Below are 15,097 nucleotides of genomic sequence, written 5' to 3' on the forward strand. Positions count from 1 at the left end.
ACAACTTTGTGCATTTCGCCTGGGACCAGGAGATCCAGGATGCCAGAGTGATTGGATTTGCCCATATCTTGGTTTCCCAAGGTGCAATCGACGGCAATCAAGTGGCGCTCAAATTTCCGTTGCAACAAGTGGTCAACTCTGTCAACCGCAATGGCTTCCGTTCGCTGAATGTGCAGTTGGTGTGCAACAACCACAAATGCATCCTGCAGATCTGCGCACAGTTCCCAGGGAGTGTCCACAACTCCTACATTCCCAGTCAGTCACAGATCCTTAACGTCTTCCAGGGCCTACAGAGGCTGCAGGGTTGGCTCCGAGGAGGCAGAGGCATTGGCTGATGACACCCATGCAGCGGCCTCAGAGTGCAGCAGAGAAAATGTATAACAAGGCTCATGCTGCAACTCGCAATTTGGTGGACCAAACCATCGGGATACAGAAAATGAGGTTCCAGTGCCTGGACCAGGCTGGTGGAGACCCTGCAATATAATCCGCAGAGGGTGTCACACGTCATTGTCTGCTGCATCCTTTACAACCTCACACTGCAACTGGGAGAGGATCCGGCTGAGGAGGAGATGCATCAATGGTCACAGATGCTGAAAGGATGGGAGCCAGTCCCTCCTTAAAGGTGTTGAGAGCACACAGAGATAATGATGGAACACTGTGACGCCTGTCCACTACATTCTGGCAGCAATGACAAGCACCGTCGAGGTGCAGGCATCAGTAATGTGTCCAGGGAGTGTGAGGCTGGTCTGAAGGCAGCACAGAGCGCAGGCAAGAGGCCCTGGACTGAGACACCTGCCTTTATCTTGTGCTGCTCAGTGAAAGGTTTCACATCTGAGTGACACGAATACTGCTTATCAGAACAAGGAGCCATAGGCAGAGAGACATTCTTAGGAGTTTATTTACAATAGTGAACATTGTGTACAAGTGGGTAACACCCATGCCCTGGCTGTGCAACTACATCTTCTTAACTTTCCTAACCCTGCCACTACATCTTGGTACTCCCCGGACATCCACAGAGGAGGTAGAGCCAGCCTGCTGACTGTTATGCCCTGTCTAAGATGATCTTGGCAGGCACCCTCTGGAGGGCTGAGTCCCGGAGGGCCCCAGCCGGCTTTCAGGGTCATGCTGTGTGGCAGTCGCACCCTCCTCTGCCTGCTCACAAGCTGCTGAGGTCACAGAAAGAGGGGATTTGGATGGGTCGGACATTCCCGGAGTCACTTGAGTGGATGGCCCTGGGGGGTGCACCTGCTGATCCCCCTCTCTATGGGTGCCATAGTGCCCCTGGCTGACTCCTTGAGGAGGAGGGGTAGCTGAAGTGAAATTGGGTTGCCCCACACCCCTCTCGTGTACACACTGTTGGAAGCCAACTATAGCTTCGGTGATGGAGTTCAGCCTGCACAGCAATGCAGGGGCGACGTCCTGGACCAAGGTCTCCATTGCAACCGCCATCCTACCAGTGTTGACCTCAGTGTGAGGTGCTATTCCCCCAGCCAGAAGGCAGACAGTCTCCTCCATTGTGCCGTGCAATCTGAGGTGTGCAGTGGACATCCTTTCCTGATGTTCCCGAGCTTGCCTTTGCAGCTCCAGAAACTGTGATATGACCGAATCTATCTCATCATCTAACTCGAACTCAGCAACGTTCTGGCCTTCACCAATCCTCTGAGTGTAGGCAACCTGGGAAGTCCCTGCCATTGCCTGCTATGGATAAGGAAGTGTGCTGTTCTCACCAGATTGAGATCCTGAGGCTACTCTTAAGCTAGGTTCAACATGGGTGTGTGTCTCTACATTGGTGGAAGGTGTGGGTGAGTGCTGTGATGGGACTTCAGAGAGGGTTTCAGTGGACTCCTCTTCTGAGCTTCCCTCTGGGCTTGATTGGAGGCCCTGGGTCATGGACTCCATTTGGCAGATGTGCCTGCGAAAGCAAGGAGAGATAATTAGTGCATGGCACTGGCCTGTGAAACAGGACACATCACTCACAGCATGGTTGTCTGATGGATGTTCCACTGTTGGATCCTCACTTGGTAGAGCACTGCCAGCCTCATCGTTAGTGCAGGAATGGTCCAGATATTCATCAGCCAGATGGATGATTCTATTTTCAAAGTCCATGAGGACCTTGATGTCAGGCTCATTCCTCTGCTGGTCTGCGACCTCTCCCCATTGTTGTGTGCCAGCTTGTCCTGCCTGAATGGAAATGGAGAGAGTGTAAGCGTTTGCCTGCCAGACCAGATGACAGGTATTCCTGGCATATGTGGGTGATGAGTGGTCTCATGGATAAGGTGAGGATTATGAAGGTGTGTGTGAGAGAGTGTATGGCGATGTCCCTTGAACTGGCAGTGAGTGAGAGCCCTGTGGATGTATGATGGGTTTGTGAATGTGTGAGTTGAGAGTGATGAGAAGAGTGACTTACCCTGGCAGAACGGAGAAGATCATTCATCCTTTTTCTGCACTGGGTGGCTGACCTCTTTTGCAGGGCGTTCGCACTGACCACCACTGCCACCCCCTCCCAAGCTGGATAGGTGATGCTGCTGCCCCTCCTGCGGCCAGAGCAGGAGTGGTGGACATGATGGCGGGCCTCCACAGCATCAAAAAGGTGCTCAAAAGAGATGTCACTAAACCCGGGAGCTGCAGTCCTTTTGCCTTTTGGGGCCATCCTGTCTTTTGCGCAGCAGTCATGGGCTGGAAGCACTGAGAGGTGTGCACATGGCTGGACTTTAAATAAGCAGCGAGGTGGTGGAGTGGTGGTCGAATGTAAGCGGCGTGTTTCCTGGGAATGCATAATTAATGCGTTGGGTTTTGGGACGATATGGCGTGAAAATCTGCCATTGTGGCCAGCGGGTAAAATGTCATTTATCTCGCCCGCTACTGCACTTAGTGCAAATCTAGGACGAATTCCGCCCTCAGTCTATTTGCCTTTCAAAATACAAATTTTGATTCAATCCCCATCTGTAGGGGATTTCTGGCAAGATTGAGTTTGTGGAACAGACAAGAACTCCAGATTCCCCATTGAGCATCTGTGTTGGCCGTTGGGAAAATTTGCAATTCAGCAAATGTGATTTAGCTGCCGTAGAAGCTTTGGGACAATAAGGTTTATTTTAGAGCATTTTAAATAAACTTTTGAAATATACTCTTTCACTGAGATACAACCAGTCAAGCAAATGATATAAGGCCATTCTGTGTATGAAATCACCATTGACAAGGGTTTCCAAACACTTTGAGGTTCATTTAACACCGTTCCAAACTTGAAATTTCAAACTATAATTTATTGGCAATCAACCCACTGTCTGGTTTCAGAAATACGTGCAAGTTGTTTTACGTGAACAGCTTTCTGACCAAATATTCAAACTGCTACAAGAGCAAGGTGGACACCTGTATGTTTGTGGAGATGTTACTATGGCAGGCGATGTGCTGAAGACCATTCAGCACATCTTCAAACAGCATGGGCAGATATCATTAGAAGATGCCGGGGTTTTCATCAGCAAGCTAAGGGTAAGCATTTAGATAGTGCCACTCACAGACCAGTACTCAGGAAATCTTAAAATGTTTCAAATCTAATGAATTACTCTTAAAATATACATAATATAATAATAATAATAATATAATAAATCCATGTTTATGCTTCTAGCTCAGTTTCAGGTGTAGACACAACATTAAGTGGTTCATTACAAATAATGCAGAATTGCCAGAATGGAAAACCCCCGGACCTGAAAACTTGAGAAACAAAATGAATACAAAGCACTTTACATGAGAAACTGATATTTCTGATAACTGAATAAGTATATTTCAGTCAGGTGTATTTAGCTGACTTTTGGACATATTGGGATACATTTTGCATTCTCTCTTTTGGCAGAAATTGAGTGGTAATGTCCTAAAAATTGTTCAAAGGAACACACCACCCTGCTGCTGCCATGGACAGTCTTTAACACAATGGTCCAGAAATTGCTGGGAAAGTAGCGGAAAGTTTAATACACACACCATTATTAATGTACAAAGAAAAACAGCAACTTGTGGCAAGGAAGAGGCATATCATGAATTGCGATTCACCGCAAAGGGCTGGATCATTCATAAAAATGCTGTCAACCTCCACATGAATTTGCTGGATTAACACTGTAAATGAATGGATCTGATCGCAGCTGTTTAGGGCTGATACTTTACATCATAAAACTCTGTCAATAATTTAATGTATGGTCCTGACATGAAACTCAAGCTGTCCAGCTGAGAAAGGGAACAATTGAAACTGTGGAATCTCACTCCAGCGGGTAGTAAATTGTTCCTAAAGATTTTGTAAACTTTACATTTCCAGAATTGGTTGGGCCACTATAAATCACAATACTCTCCCTTCTAACCCAGTTTTTGATCCAGATTGACTACTGAGATCAAAATGAGTCTTAAACAATGATGGTAAACAAAGGCAATTGGCAGGATCTTCCGGCCCTGCCTGCTGGCTGGATTCACCGGTGCCGCCGATGTCAAATGGATTTTTGGCTGGCTCACCACATCTGCTGTGGCGGGGCCGGAAATTCCCAGCCTATAACACAGAGGCCAGGATTTTACGGCCCCTCCTGCCTGGCGGGATATTACGGTCCCGCCAAACTGAATGGAGATTTAAATGGTTCACCGCACCTGCCAGGAGGAGAGACACCGCGGCGGGGCTGTAATATCCTGGCAAGAATCTTAATCCAACTCAGGGATTGATAGCTGGCAGACCTGAGATTTAACTTCTTAGATAGATTTATACAAACTAATTAAATTTCTTTCCCAGATTATTATTTATATTTAGAGATTTATGTTCAGCAAAGACATCATATATTCTAACATGTTACACGTACAATTCAAAACTGAAAACATGTTTGAAGCATCATGGGCCCAAATGTAGTACAAAATAACAAAATAATCATAGAAGTAAGAGGGTTCATTAACAAGAATGCACTTTTTGCTTTATGTTCAATGTTCATGATAATCATAATAATAGTGAAAATTATTTTTTTAATAATATGAATAATATGAATGTGACGATTTTTTTCCCCCTTGAGTCAGAACCTCTGGCTGGGTGTATATCTTACCAATACCTTCTTTAATAATTTAGGATGAAAATCGTTACCATGAAGACATATTTGGTGTTACTCTCCGGACGTATGAAGTTACAAACCGCCTTCGATCTGAATCCATTGCGTTTATTGAAGAAAGCAAGAAAGTTTCAGATGAGTAAGTATGCCGATAAAGATGTAAGAAATTGCTGAAAATACAGGAGAAATAAGTTGAGTTGCTCGTAGAATCTCTTGGGATATTCAGCATTGCAGTTTAAAACATCCAGGAGCTGGTTTTAAGTCAATAATATATTTAATCATCCTTTGAAAGGAAGTAAGGTTCAGATTATTAAAATACAGAAATGAAGAGTATAAAACATGGAAGCAGCAAATTAAATAAAGCTGATGAGAGTAATATTTAAATAGATTCCTAAGGCCGTAAAGTATAATATGGGGTAGATGTTAAGCCCAAATGCAAAATACTGATTGATGGTGGTTGAACTTGATATAATAGTGACTTCAAAGTTAGTAACGGATGGACAAATGCTACAGACAGTTTCTCATCCATCAGGCACCAGAATCAGAATTGCTTATTCTAATGTCAAATCTCCTATTCATACTTATGTGCTCAATGGACATAATATCATAAAATCCTTTCCTTGATTGCATGTTCAGAGTATGTGAACGGAGACTAAGGGGTAGATTGTGAATTGGACGGTTCCTGGAACGCGGTTCTGTTTGATCTACAGCACACATTTTGTGCCCCTAGTCAGCTAGTTAAAAACCCCCCAAAGTATTACACTTACAAGAAATAATCATAAGAAAAAATGATCAATGGTCATTCCCAACATTCATCGTGTAAAGAGCATAGAGGACTCCAACAGCATTTCATTGCCAAGATCAAAAATAACACATTTAATTCCTAGCACCTTATCAGTGTAGAATACTCAAGTTATATCTCCTACTTTATAAATGTTTGCCACTAGAGATCCAAAGAAAATTGTGGCCTGAATTTTGCGTTCCGAGATCGGGCGTGCGGCAGACCTGAATGTACGTAAAGTTGCACGAAACAACATTGTGCGTGCGTCCCGACATCATCATCGCACACACGTGCAATGTTGAGGTCGGCAGGCGCACATGAATTGGAGCCACATCCACCAACAATTAAAGGGCCAATTAAGGTCATTAAAAAGCCTATGGACCGCGATTTTACGTTGCCCGTGCGAATTTTAGCTCATCATTCGGGTAAAACGGGTGGGCGGAAATCACGTTTTCATCATTTCTTCATCCAGGGGCGGGATGAAAGGCCCCGGAGCAGCAGCACTTTCTCTGTCATTACCATTTCATTGCTGTGTGAGTACAGAGTTGTCCCAGTGTTTCTTTGCATCTCGTTCGATTGTCAAGCCTGCCTTTCAGCATCTCAGATCCTCATCTTTCCTGGAAGGTTCCTCTGAGTATTGCAGTGGCTTTGGAAGCAGCCTGCTGACTCTGCTGTCCTGGTGACCCTGTTGACCTTGGCAGTCATTCTCGGGCCACTGGAGCCTGAGCAAGCTGTGCCTGGGAGGGTGTGTCCAGCCCCATGTTGAGGCATCATCAGATGCAGCAGACACTGGCAGAGGGCCGGAGGAGCTGGTGCCCTTGTCTGGAGCACCCTGAGAGGAACACACACAGACGATAGGCAGCAGCTCGTCCACCAGCGTGTAGTGTGTTTGCACTTTCCTGCTCACCATTGATAGAGGGCACCCAGCAGAAAGACTTGGTGCCTCATCAATCTTTCTCACTGGCAGTGAGCTCCTGAGATCTTGAAGTCTGCCACTCTCTCCATGAAGAAGGCTGTGAGCTCAGTGTTAAGGGTCAATGCAGAAATCATGCTCCGCATGGAGTCCTCCATGATGGAGACCATGGCACACAGACACTCATGGATCTCTTCCAGCTCTCCTCGCGCATCTGGACATCCAGCATCTGCCAGCTGATGGACGACTCCAGAGTCTTGTCATCTGCCTCAGGCACAGCATGGTCCTGGCCTCCAGCTGTGCTCCCACTGACCGCCCCCTGGGCCTCCAGCTGTGCTCCCACTGCCAGCTCCTCATGCGAGTGTGATGTGGCCACACCACTGTGCATCACCTGCGGGGCCAATGAACTAATGCCCACCGACATGTGAGTATCTGCGCTGGTGCCTGTTTCAGAGAGACAGTGTGATACTGGCGCAGGTGTGATGTCTTCCTCTGAGCTCAATGGGGGGTGCTCGGGGTCGCCGGTGGCTCCTGCAGATGGTGCATCCGCAGGAGGAATAGAAAAGATCAGTACATTCAATCATCAAATTCATTATGCATGCTAGGTGGGCTCAGGAGGCAGTGGAAAACCGCTGCATGGCAGCATCTGCATTGGAGCTTCAATGGGCTCTGGCTACCATAGTTCAGTTTCTGATGAGAGGAGCCTGTTATATTTCCAGTACCATCCACACACACATCTGTCACCTGCACTCTCACCTTTATCTGAGACTCCCGCCTCACCGCGACTGATGGAGTGAGCTGGCCGGTAGCATTCAGCTCCAGTGCATCTCCAGGGCATTTTGTGCTTTGTGAGGATGCACAGATTTGGCAGTCCTCCACCCGTTCTGCGGCACTCCACAGTGTTATGACTGCTCTTCTCCTGACAGGGAAAGATAGAAAGCCTCATTATTGCTCCGTCTCCCTAAAGGTCCTTTCCTGGTTCCACCCACCCCACCCCCCGCCCACCTGGGCATCAGGCAGGCCGTGTCAATGTGGCACATCTTACCTTGCAAGGCACTGAGGCCAGTCGTGCTGACATCCCAGCCTTGGCAGGGCAGGCTTCAGTGCCAGTTGGCATACACACTGACCGTAAGATCGCATTCACAGTGCGACCTCGGCCAGGAGCGGGTTTTACATCTGCTTCTGGCCGCGTCGTCCTCGGGCGCACCCAGAGGCCAGGATTCAGCCTATGAGTTACTATTTAGAAAAGTCAATGTTGAAAGGATCAGTGAACGCTGTGAAAAGTATGTAACATGACAATCATATACACTAAATGGTGCACTAAACATCTTATAGTTAGATTAAATGCACAAAGTCATTCCTCTAGTTTGACTAATGCTACAATTTCCCCTTGTTCCTCTCGTCTTTTTCAGAGTATTCTGTGCTTGATTGAGAAGGTTCACATGACAATGAAATCCTTGATTTGGAAGAAGTTTAGTTCAATCTTGAAGACTTCATTGAGCACCAGAGTCCACAGGAGAGCAGATGTTGACAGGATATAGAGAGAGCCTACTTAACCTTTTATATTTTTACACAAGGGAGATTGTTCTGTAATTTGTTACATGGTGCAGCTATTGTTGTGTCAATTTTTTGCCAATGTGTTGCTTTTAAGTAACTGCAACGTCTGCTCTAAGCAAACGAGAAACTTTTTTTTTCAGCTGTTCAATGACAAAAAAATTGTTGCATGAAATAAAAGCAACTTTATCACTTCCTTTATAAAATATTAAGAGTTCAGCATACACAGGCTTCATTTTAAAACACCAATGTATTTCTTCGGTAAAGATATATTTTAAAGATCAACAGGAGTTAACTCCTTGATTTTTCGAAGAATGAGTGACAGAGATGCAGGCCGCTAACTTGCTTTGTGTGTCTCTTACAAGTTAGCAAAAAAGCATATCAAACAATTACGTGTTTCTTCTTTGTGAAAGTACAGTCCTGATGTTTGCATGCTTTGAAGGTGTAAAATGTGATAATTCCCAGATTATGTGGCAAATGGAAGATGGTTAAATAAGATCTCTTTAAGAATGTAGCAACATGCAATCACTCATTCATGAGGGCTGGGTAGCAGGTGGACTGCTGTTACAGCATAATGGTGTTCTGTGCCTCAATGGGGTCTCCACCGCAGCTCCATTAATAGAGAAGTTACAATCTCAGCCAGAGACCTGGATTTTCATGGAGTTGGGCTGAGTCCGGTGGCTCCCAAGACTGGGATTCCTGCTCGTTCCTGTTCCTGGCAATTTTTGCCAGCACAAGATAAGGTTGCAGATAGTCAGCCCACACGCAGCTCTCCCACCCTTGCCAACTCCATTGAAGGACTGGGAATTTTGGCCTCATCTCCTGCCCCCCATTCCCCCCCACCTCCCCAACAATTTTGATTGAGCTGGGCCCACTCTGTTAGTATACCTAATTCATGATACCTCAGAGAAAGTGTGAGCCATCGGGGCGGGCATTAGTTTTGAGTTGGGAACCCAAAAAAAAAACAGTCATTCAACATTCCCTTTGAAATATATTTCTCCTTTTATGTTCTAATAAAGCTCTCAATCAATCACAGCCATTCAATGACAACAAGCTTTTATCCACTTCAGATCTCTTAATTGTGTATAAATATACACATAGGCATCGAAAAAAAAACTTTTCAAAGAATGATCATGTTATTACAGGGTAATAAGTATGCCAACCAATCAATGCTATCATCTCTGGCAAGCTGTGTCAACATTGCCTACAGGGCTGAGTGAATTAACCATTCTTGAAGCTCAGTCAAGCATTCATAATGAGGCCATCTGGCAACTGTATCAACAAAGCCGGCAGAACAGATGGCCAGACATCTGTTTCTCTAGTTGGGAACTTTCCCAACTCATGCTTCCCATCTCTTTCTCAGAAATCCAGCCCGGTCTTGGATAAAGCAGATGAAGGTAATCTACTGTTGGGGACTAGGGAAATTTTTAGTAAATTTTGGGAGCATGACTCAAATAGATTTCATTCTCACTGACCAACTCAAGACAGCAACATAAGCACAGAATCAGGGAGAGAGAAGATGAAAAGGAATCAGATTTTTGAAGGAGTACAGGACATGATTTCTAACTTTCATTCAGGTTAGAAATGAATCTTAGAAATAAGTGTTATTTTGATATTCAGGTAAAGCCAAGGTTTAGCTAGTTCCAAAATACAACGCTAACCCTGTGCCAATGATTTTTTTGGTCCCATTATAATTAACCCTTTAAATAGTAAATATACTTCATGACAGTTGCAAAGAGGGTTGTCTTATGATACCTTTTAATGCTAAACACTATCATGCAAAATTGATGAAATAGGTGAAATCTTATTCCAAATCAAAATGACTTATCTAGATTAATCGGACCATAATTATGTATTGTCTCAAAATGTTTGGTGAAAAAGAAAATGGCGGGGTATTTTATCGACTTTGTGGCCTCAATTAATTAAGGTTTTTTGTGTGAATGTGATGTTATCAATAACCAGTCGATGCTAAAGGAAATTCAAGTTTTCTGTCCTTCTTTTCTCATTATTTTACATTCACCTACAGACTGCATTGGTCAGTTTGTTTTAGACAGTTTATTTTAAACAATAGTAGTTGAATTGAAGCAAATAGCCAATGACTTTTAGTGAGATCGATTCTGACAGGAAACTATAAAATGATTGCGTTAAGCAACCTGCCATTCATAGGATAACATACAGTCTGCAGGATGTTACCGGACAATATATATGAAGGGGCCTTAGTGGTATCACAACTATAAAGTTGGTTTATTAACTCCAAACCATGGTATTTTACGATGCAATTTTTTTTAGCAGCTTCAACTTTCCTGAGATTGTTAGACAACAATGAACAGACATTGCCTGTGATCTAATTAATTTGCATAGAGTGACATGGGAAAGTATGTCCCAAGAGCATAGCATAACACAGACCTATTATGGCAATACATACAGAATAATCTATGGACATTACACAGAGGTTACATGTGAGAACTTAAATCACAAGTGGCCAATGAATCAATCACCTGAAGCCAGCTGTATTCCCTCTCCTATCCTAGCACCCAATTGCATTTTGAACAACGTGAATGATTTATTTGAAACCTGAGACATGATAACTGTCTTCATTTCATTTGAGGCATTGGTTTAAATTATAACATGTTAGATAAGGACAGTTCTTTAAGAGGGTTTACTTTCTATTGTCATGTCATCTGGTAGTATGTTTAGTGTAAAGGTTTTTCGATGGTGTATTGTGATGAAAATAAAGGCACGAAGCAATTTTAGCAAAATGTTTTTAAAAAGTGTCAGGGCTGAGAGAAGGCCTATTCAGTCCATCATAATTCATCTTCTAGTACACTGAATTGCTGATCCATATTTTGAACGAATCCAATATTTTTGTTTCTGATATCCTTGTTCCAAAAGCATTTTTGAACAAAGAAAGCCTCCTGATATCGCTTTATATTTAGCTTCATCAATTTCCATTTAGGAAATTCCATCTGGTCCTCCTCTCTTGATGTACCATTTAACATAAAATATTTTGATAAGGCCCTCCCTTAACTGCTTTCTTTCTAAATTACAGAGCTTAAACTCTTCTAATCTCCCTTCATACATGTTTTTGGGTGGGTAGTGTGGCAGGTTCTGCAGTATAGTATTTTATAAAAGGGCACTGTCTTCATAAGAAACTATCACATATCCTAATTAGCACCAAACAATGTATTTCTAGGAGAAATGGGTAATTAAAGCGCTTTCAGCTGACTATTGAATTATGGCTAAGAATGGCATTGCATGTTAAAGTGTGTACTGTACTGAGGTGAGCTATATTGAATGATATCAACATAACTATATAACCTGATGGGCTTCATGGCATTAGAGCTTCAGTGAAATTTTTTAGAAATTGCTTTTCTGTAACTTTCCAAAATGTTTTTGTCCTGCCAATGTGACCGAGATGTTCATTTTCTTGTAATTTAAGATAGTTTAAAATGATCCTGGATCTTTTACTGTTTCTGATCACAAAAACTGCACTTTGTGAATGTACCCTTTTTTCTGCATAATCAATTTTGCATTATATATAATACATTTACACTCAGTGTAACCAGCTCAACAAATAATAAAAACTGATATTTAAAGTAATTGTAAAGCATAGATTTAAGCTTTATTGACATTGTGTCATTGAGAGATTATTTTTTTCGGTTTGAATATGGTTTGATCAATAACTCACCTATGCAGGAATTGTTGTGAATAACTTCACAACCATGTTCTATGATATGCTTTATATAATCAATAAACACCGCTCATGCAAAACTTAATTATTCCCTATTGTGTTTGGCTCTTTAAGCAGCACACAGGAATAGAAGTATTTTATATCACTAATGTGATGCATGTATATCATAAGGGCCCTTTAATCCGAGGCTTACAGATATGCATGTACATGTACAATCAGCTTTGGATTAACCATTCGGTGAATGCTGAACTATTTGCAAGTGCCCAACTTAACCTCGACCGAAACCAGCTGTAATTCTGATTTTCTGTGTGTCATGATCAGAAGACAGGAAGAAAAATATGTACATATATCATCCTGTTCACTTCATAAACTTATTTTTTGAAATGGACAAATGTCTGGACTAAAATGGCAACATCAGACCACGTGATGGTAGTTCTAGAAGTTTCTGAGCAGTTTAAAAATGGACAAAGGCTAACTCATCAAATTCCTGGAATGTAACACTCCTTGGGTTGTATAAACATTCCAGCCAAGCCAACACAAAGGGCTGGTAGGCAAGGCTTCTGCACCAGCCAGCGCTGGGCAAAGGCAGAGCTATTGGGACTCCTCATCTCCAATGTTGTGCTAATGGTTCTACAGTTACCTGCTCAAAACACAATGAATTTTAACAATGGGGCCTTGTTGGCTGATTAGCTTGACCCAAAACCACCCTATCACAGGACCGAGACTTGAGCTGTTTGAATTGCTTTAATTATACAGCTTTTGGATTCAATCTTCAGTCGCTGTTTAGTCTCAGAAGAGGAGCAGGGCTCCAGGCTAGCAGCCTGCCTCTGTCTACCATTTACCATCTAACAGGTAGCAAAAGAAAGAGCTGTACCCAGGTTTAAATTGCCTGGCCCTCATGTACACTGTGTTCTGCTGGAACATTTGAACTTCTTTAGTCAGTGTGCTTACACAGGAACAGGCGAGTGAGCACATCCTGAGTGGGGCACAGCCAGAGTGGGTATTCGGAATTTGGTACAAAGCGGGAATTGAACTGTTAAGTCTATCTCTTTAATTTTTGTAAGTTCAGTAGTCTAATTAAAAAGTTGGTAAGGTAGCTGAATCAGCTGACTGTGTGACAGTTAACTGTCAATCACCTGAAGCCTGATTAGGGCCTGAATAGGGGTTAATTACTATTTGAAGCTTAACTAGTGGTGAGCCAAGTCAGCTCTATTGAAGAAAGGGACTATCTAGAAGCACGCTACAGTGTGCTTGCACAGGAACAGGAGAGTGAGCACACCCTGAGTGGGGCACAGCCAGAGTGTGTATTCGGAATTTGGTGCAAAGTGGGAATTCGATGCGTAGGGGACGAGGTGCTCTTTGCATTTTTTCCTTGCTATCTAACTTCTTAAATCTTCAGAGCGTGCTGCAGCAGGAGAGGCTACAAGGGAAAGGAATCACTGGTAAGTAGGGGGTAAGGTATTTACTACATTAATTGCTTATAGTTTAAGGTCTTTTTGTGGTTTACAGTTTGTATACTCTACAGTAACGAGGATCAGTAAAGAAGGGCCCTAGAGTAATTGACTTAAAGATTTAATTTAAAGGGATAAGTCATGGCAGGAGCGCTCAAAGCTGTGGTGTGCTCCTCGTGCTCCATGTGGGAAGCCGGGAACATTTCCAGTGCCCGGGACCAGCATGTGTGCAGGAAGTGTTCCCAGCTGCAGCTCCTGGAAGCTCGTGTTTCAGAGCTGGAACGGCGGCTGGGGACACTGGAGCACCTGAGAGCCGAGTCTGAGAGCATCATGGATAGCACGTTTAGAGAGGTGGTCACACCGCAGCTGAAGGGAATTGAGGAAGGAAGGGAATGGGTGACCACCAGGCAGTCCAAGAGAAACAGGCAGGTAGCTCAGGAGTCCTCTGGGGCCTCGCTCGCAAATCGGCATTCCATTTTGGAAGCTGATGGCTGGTTCCTCCAGGGAGTGCAGACAGAGCCATGCTTCTGGTACCATAAGCAGTCTGTCTGTACAGCAGGGGAGGAAGGGAGGAAGAGCAATAGTAATAGGGGATTCTATAGTCAGGGGAACAGATAGGCACTACTGTGGCCGTCAACGTGACTCCAAGATGGTATTGCCTCACTAGTACCAGGGTCCGGAATGTCACTGAACGCCTTCAGTGCATCCTGAAGGGGGAGGGTGATAAAGCAGAGGTCATGGTACGTGTTGGTACCAATGACATAGGTAGAAAGAGGGATGAGGCGTAGCATCAAGAATTCAGGCAGTAGACTAAAAAGCAAGACCTCTCGGGTTGTAACCTCTGGATTACTCCCAGTGCCACATGCTAGCGAGCTCAGAAATAGGAGAATTGCACAGATGGATATGTGGCTTAAGAGTTGGTGCAGGAGGGAGGGTTTTAGATTCCTGGATCACTGGGACCGTTTCTGGGGAAGGTGGGACCTGTACAAACCAGACGGCCTACAGCTGAACCAGAGCGGGACTAACATCCTTGCGGGCTTGGGAGGAGTTGAAACTTATTCGGCGGGGGCAGGGGACACAGAATGTTAGCAGAATAGGGATACATCATAATACAGTAAAACAATCAAGTCAGAGGGAGTACAGCTGCAATAATCTTCAAGGGAGTAAGGCAAGGCTGGATGGCCTCTACTTTAATGCCAGGAGTATTACAGATAAAACGGATGAGTTAAGGGTGAGGATTGACACGTGAAATTGTGATATAGTAGCCACCCCTGGGACGTGGTTGAGGGAAGGGCAGCTCAACATTCCGGGATATAGAATCTTCAGGCGAGACGGGGTAGGGGGTAAAAGAGGAGGAGGCGTTGTATTATTAGTTAAGGAGCCCGTTACTGCAGTAAGGAGAGATGATATCTTGGAGGGGGCACCAAATGAAGCTTTGTGGGTAGAGTTTAGGAGTAAAAAAGGGGCAACCACATCATTAGGTGTTTATTATAGACCCCCAGATAGTCAGCGGGAAATTGAGGAGCAAGTATGTGCACAATTTGTGGAGGTGTGTAAAAACAATAACAAGAGGGTAATTATATTAGGTGATTTCAACTTTTGCAACATTAATTGAGATATATATAGTGTTAAGGGCTTGGATGG

The 15,097-nt window shown here is 44.0% G+C and overlaps 1 protein-coding gene across 1 annotated transcript in view; it reads left to right on the forward strand.

Moving 5' to 3' along the window:
- LOC144687205 (nitric oxide synthase 1-like) overlaps positions 1–11,093 on the forward strand; it is a 79,749-nt gene extending 68,656 nt beyond the window's left edge. Inside the window, 4 exon segments of the mRNA XM_078552967.1 lie at positions 82–179; positions 3,292–3,486; positions 5,084–5,202; positions 8,170–11,093. Coding sequence (XP_078409093.1) covers positions 82–179; positions 3,292–3,486; positions 5,084–5,202; positions 8,170–8,185 — 428 coding nt within the window. The 3' untranslated portion in view covers positions 8,186–11,093.
- The last annotated feature ends 4,004 nt before the right edge of the window (positions 11,094–15,097 follow it).

Source organism: Cetorhinus maximus, chromosome 12 (assembly GCF_964194155.1).
Source record: "Cetorhinus maximus chromosome 12, sCetMax3.hap1.1, whole genome shotgun sequence".
In the NCBI taxonomy this organism is placed as follows: Eukaryota; Metazoa; Chordata; class Chondrichthyes; order Lamniformes; family Cetorhinidae; genus Cetorhinus; species Cetorhinus maximus.